General features: G+C 45.0%; 2 protein-coding genes across 2 annotated transcripts; both read left to right on the top strand.

The window, feature by feature from the left end:
• Positions 1–465: 465 nt before the first annotated feature.
• Positions 466–1,447, top strand: LOC127751057 (uncharacterized). The gene is made up of 2 exons (XM_052274012.1): positions 466–842; positions 1,169–1,447. The coding sequence occupies exons 1-2, from the start codon at positions 537–539 to the stop codon at positions 1,424–1,426; spliced, it is 564 nt and encodes a 187-aa protein (XP_052129972.1). The 5' UTR covers positions 466–536; the 3' UTR covers positions 1,427–1,447.
• Positions 1,448–1,832: 385 nt separating this feature from the next.
• LOC127751052 (uncharacterized) lies at positions 1,833–3,650 on the top strand. The gene is made up of 2 exons (XM_052274006.1): positions 1,833–2,154; positions 3,406–3,650. The coding sequence occupies exons 1-2, from the start codon at positions 1,848–1,850 to the stop codon at positions 3,648–3,650; spliced, it is 552 nt and encodes a 183-aa protein (XP_052129966.1). The 5' UTR covers positions 1,833–1,847.
• Positions 3,651–4,593: the final 943 nt, after the last annotated feature.

Genomic DNA, 4,593 nt, shown 5'->3' with positions numbered 1-4,593 from the left:
GGTCTAAAAGTTTGCCGTATTATCAATGAAGGCCACCCCCCCCCCTCCCCCTCCGCAATGAGAACGCCCAATTTTTTAATGACGTTAAAACGACGTCAAAGTGGGGTGTCACTTTGACCTTAAAATTCAAAATACCAGGTGGCTGATTAACCCCGCTCACTTTTGTACTATGCTGTGCCGCATGCACGTGTGCGGGCGGGTTGCCTACTCGCTCGGCTCGTAAGGCGCCGTGGACAGGGGCGATAGGCAAGCCCGCCCGCACTCGTGCAGCATAGTACAGCAGTGAGCGGGGTTAATCAGCCATCTTGTATAGTCCTCCCAAGTAGGGACTTAAACAGATATGCGCTTCTTGGCAGGAGTTCTCATTCAGGGTAAAAATTTCGTTGTTTTAAATAGCAATTTTCTGGATGATAGTATTATAAGGACTTCTGGTGATATTCACATAAAAAATCAAGTAATTATGCTTTTCCGCATTATATTATAGAATTCCTCGGCAAGCTGCGGCTAGCATACCACTTGTAAGCCTGAGATCTTCTATGAGGAGAGCACGTCTGGAGAACCGCCCGAGAATCCCACACACTCTTAAGCAGCTGAACAAGGTCCTCACGATGAGGAGGTTCAGACTGTTGTCAAAAACTATGGATGGAGAGGACCAGCTATTCGCCGGGCGGGCTGGCAGCGCGTCCAGGAAGACACTGTCCCTCTTATTTGTGACAAAGAGAATGCTGCGGTATATGGGGAAGAGGGTGCGGAGGATATTTTGTGACGCCACTTTCAGTCCAGTCCCACGAGGGATGAAGGCCAGCCAGGTGTGGACCATCAGCACTGTCAGGTTACATCATGTACGTATTTGCAAAAACGATGAAGACATGTCTCCACAACTTGGGGAGGGACAATTTTAGTGCACATCCTCACCAGGTACAAATTTGTCTGTGAGGGTATACAATAAGGTGTCCCTGGGCTTGCTACAAAGCTTTAAAAATGCTTTATTTTTTCTGTAACGACGCTAAATTTTGTATCTACCTACCTACAAAATAATCGTCCCTCTCCATAAAGTGTGCACAAATTATGTTCTTTCCCGAGGCGATACGCAAACACCATAGCACCTCATCACGTTTCATGACCAATCTCTGTAATTTTAATTCCTGTAATATTCACTCTGCACTAGGTCGTTCCCCTGGTGCGCGTACTGATGCGGAAGCGCACCAAGGCAACATACACGGCTGTCCTGGAGAAGTTGAAAGAACTCGCGCCTGGCTTCAAACCGCGTGAAGTATTCGCTGACTTCGAACCTGGCGAGCAGGCTGCTCTTGCGTTGGCATTCCCTAATGCAACAGTGCACGGCTGCCTGTTTCATTATGTCAAGGTAGTTATTTTCAAATCGAGTTCGAGACTAATACAATTATTTCTTTACTCACAATGGTGACGCTTTGAAAGCACATTTATTGCGTATTACGCGCATTAAGTGCGCATTTAATGCGGCGCAGGAGTGTGTGACCTTCTATGCGCATTTTAATGCGCATTACCCATTGAATGCGCCATTAATGCGCATTGGCGCTACTGGGGTACCCTCCCTAGTAACGCCAATGCACTTAAATGCGCATTAAATGCAGGCAATGCACATTAAAATGCGCAAAAAAGGTAACACATTTCTTACGCGTTTAATGTGCATTACCCGCATTAAGCGCGCATTACGCACATTAAATGTACCTAAAATGTGTTACTTTGCTGGCGCATTTCAATAATGCGCATTACCGAACGGCGGTGCCCGGGCTCGGCCTTTGCGGTTTTTGATGTTTTTGGGGGTGTGCCCTTAGGCTGTCGGAGGAAAAGCTCGAAAGCTGGGAATGGCAAGAGCAATCAGGCGATTCTCCATCGTTCGCCGTTTGGTGCGGTCCTTCTGCGTCCTTCCACTTCTCCCTCAGAATTTCATCATGAAGGGGTTCCGCTCCATATTGAGGCTTGCCTTGAAGAAGAATGTGCCTGGGGTGATAACTGGCCTTGCATCCTACTGGTTGCACACTTGGCGTCCAAAGCTACACATTCTATCTGTGTCCGGTTGTGAAGATCGAACCACAAATTGCTGCGAGTGTGACAACAGGATGCTTCAAGACGCTGTTCGGGAAAAGCGTCCAAATGTCTGGAATTTTATTGGTAAATAATGGTTTTACTAAGAAGATTGATAGGGAATTATTATTTTTATTTCAATCAATCGCAAATCCCGAAGTGCGCCATTTCCCCGTCAGAAATGTTTCATATGTAGTGGTCTATTATGTCCTGAAAGTAGACATCCCTAGAAGATAAGCACCTCAATACAGAACGCACTTCAATGCGCGTAGAAATGCACATAAAAGTCGACACATTGGAAACGCTCTTAAGCGCATCAAAGCATATTGAATGCGCATTTAGTGCGCATTACGTGCATCTAAGTGCATTTGGCGGCTATAGCCAACTCTAGAACGTCTTCTTAGTAAGCATTTCTGGCTGGGAAGACACATTAAACATTTAATGTTTTGTATATGTGCATATTGAAAGGCATTAAATGTGTTTGGCTCGCCGCGGTACCGCCAATGCACTTAGATCTGCTTAAATGCGCATTAGCTGCGGCAATGCGCGTAATAATGCGCATAAAAGGTAACACATTCGTTCATTTTATGCGCATTACGTGTTAATGCGTATTTAATGCAGTAATGCGCATAAAATACGGAACAAATGTGTTACCCTTTAGGCGCATTTTAATGCACATTCGGGGCGGACAAATACAAATACAATGTGATACATTGGTGACGTTTTTAAAGCGCACTACAGCATTTAATGCGCATGGCGCACTTTTAATGCGCCACCTTTTACAGGCATTTATTCATAACGCCCATTGAAGCGCATTTAATGCGGGTTTTCCAATCGTCGCTGCCCACGGGCTCCTTACGGCCCCCGTGCGAGTAGGCAGCCCGCCCAACACGCGTGCATGCGGTACAGTATAACTAAGTGCGCGGCGTGTTTGTTGGTCGTGGCCAAATGTCTGACGACGTGCACACTAAGAGCTTATGGACATTTGTATTCATAGCTTACTGAGTTCTGTGTACGTGCTCTGCTTACGCATTTTTTAATACGTCGGTGTGAACAAATTTGTTAATAATGTTCGCTCCTGCCGGCCCGACCACAGTGTGGTCATGAGTTGCCGGTCCCCTCCTTCCGGCATGGCCACATTGGTAATGTACCGCCGGTCCCTCCTGCCGGTTTGACCACATTGTGGTCATGTACCGCCGGTCCCTCCTGCGGGTTTGACCACATTGTGGTCTTGTGGTCAGAGGGCCTCCCGGCGTCAATACGTCGTGTTAAGAGGAGCAATGTCGTGCGAGATCATCCCTACATCGTTTCAGTTATGTCCTCTCTTGTGCCTTATAGATGGAGTTCGAGAGATGGAAGACACCACCCAGCAGGATCTGCATGTCCTGAGGAAGAAGAAGAAAGCCGTCAGGCGAAGGTCGGTATCTGCTGTGGCAAATGATGAGACCATAAGAGTTCTCACTCAAGAATTAAAGGACAAACACATTTCCGTTGCATCTTTTCTGAAAGATGCATCCTACACAATTGTTAAGGCACTCAACAGAGGCCTTAACGGCAAGAAGAAAATTAGGAGGAACATCTAAAGAATGTGTGACAGAAGAAGAAATCAACCAGAAGAATTCAACAGAAAATTTGGATGTCTGTAAGGTGCCCTCCTATCATATGTTTAAGAGTAGTTTAATTTGTGTTCTGAATTTCTGCGTAAGCAATTGAACACCTTGTTCCTGCATGTATTAGAATCATTCTTAGCAAGTAGTTTCACTCATGTCTGTAGAGAAGGCGAATGTATTCATATTGTATTGAGCAATATTATCTTGGCTACTCTTGCCCTTTTAATTACAAGTATGACTTGGCTTGTGGTCTGTATAATTTGTGTCCATTCTCAGATAACGCAAGAATCTTTACTTAATTTTACACCATTTCTTATCATTATCATATAAGACCAATCTGCCTCTCTTATGAGTGCCTCTGTCATTTCTTGTAAAGTTAAGACATTGTTAGACATTGAATAAATAATTAATTCAAGTTTAAACTCATGCATATATTTTTTTATGAACTTTTTGTAAAATTTTACTCAAAGGGAAGTGCCCTTTCCTTGGTTCTTCACTGTTTGTTGTGTGAGATAGAAACAGTACTTATAAGCCTAGAACTTTCTCCATAACTTTGGTGAATTTATGCATTAGTGTGTGATTCAGACACTTCAAATCTGACATTGTTGGGCAGCCCAATACCCAGCCACTTGGCAGATTGCAAGGTTATTATGAAAAGATTTGATCATACAATATTTTCATTTATTTATTACAAAGAAACATCTTTAAGGGTAATGAGATGGAGTGGGTGTAGTTAGGGCCGCTAGGTGTAGTGCCACCTTGCGGTAATGTTCTCTGTTTGAGGAGCGCAGAGCAGCGCGCTCCGCGGAAGGGACCGGTGTAGGAGGGGATTTATACCCCTATACCCCCCGGTGTAAAACCCCCGGGGCATTAGTACCCCCCGGTATAAAACCCCTGGGACATTTATACCCCCCCC

This window comes from Frankliniella occidentalis, unplaced genomic scaffold (assembly GCF_000697945.3).
Source record: "Frankliniella occidentalis isolate FOCC.00 unplaced genomic scaffold, Focc_3.1 Scaffold325, whole genome shotgun sequence".
Classification (NCBI taxonomy): Eukaryota; Metazoa; Arthropoda; class Insecta; order Thysanoptera; family Thripidae; genus Frankliniella; species Frankliniella occidentalis.
This window is presented reverse-complemented; position numbering and strand designations above follow the sequence as displayed.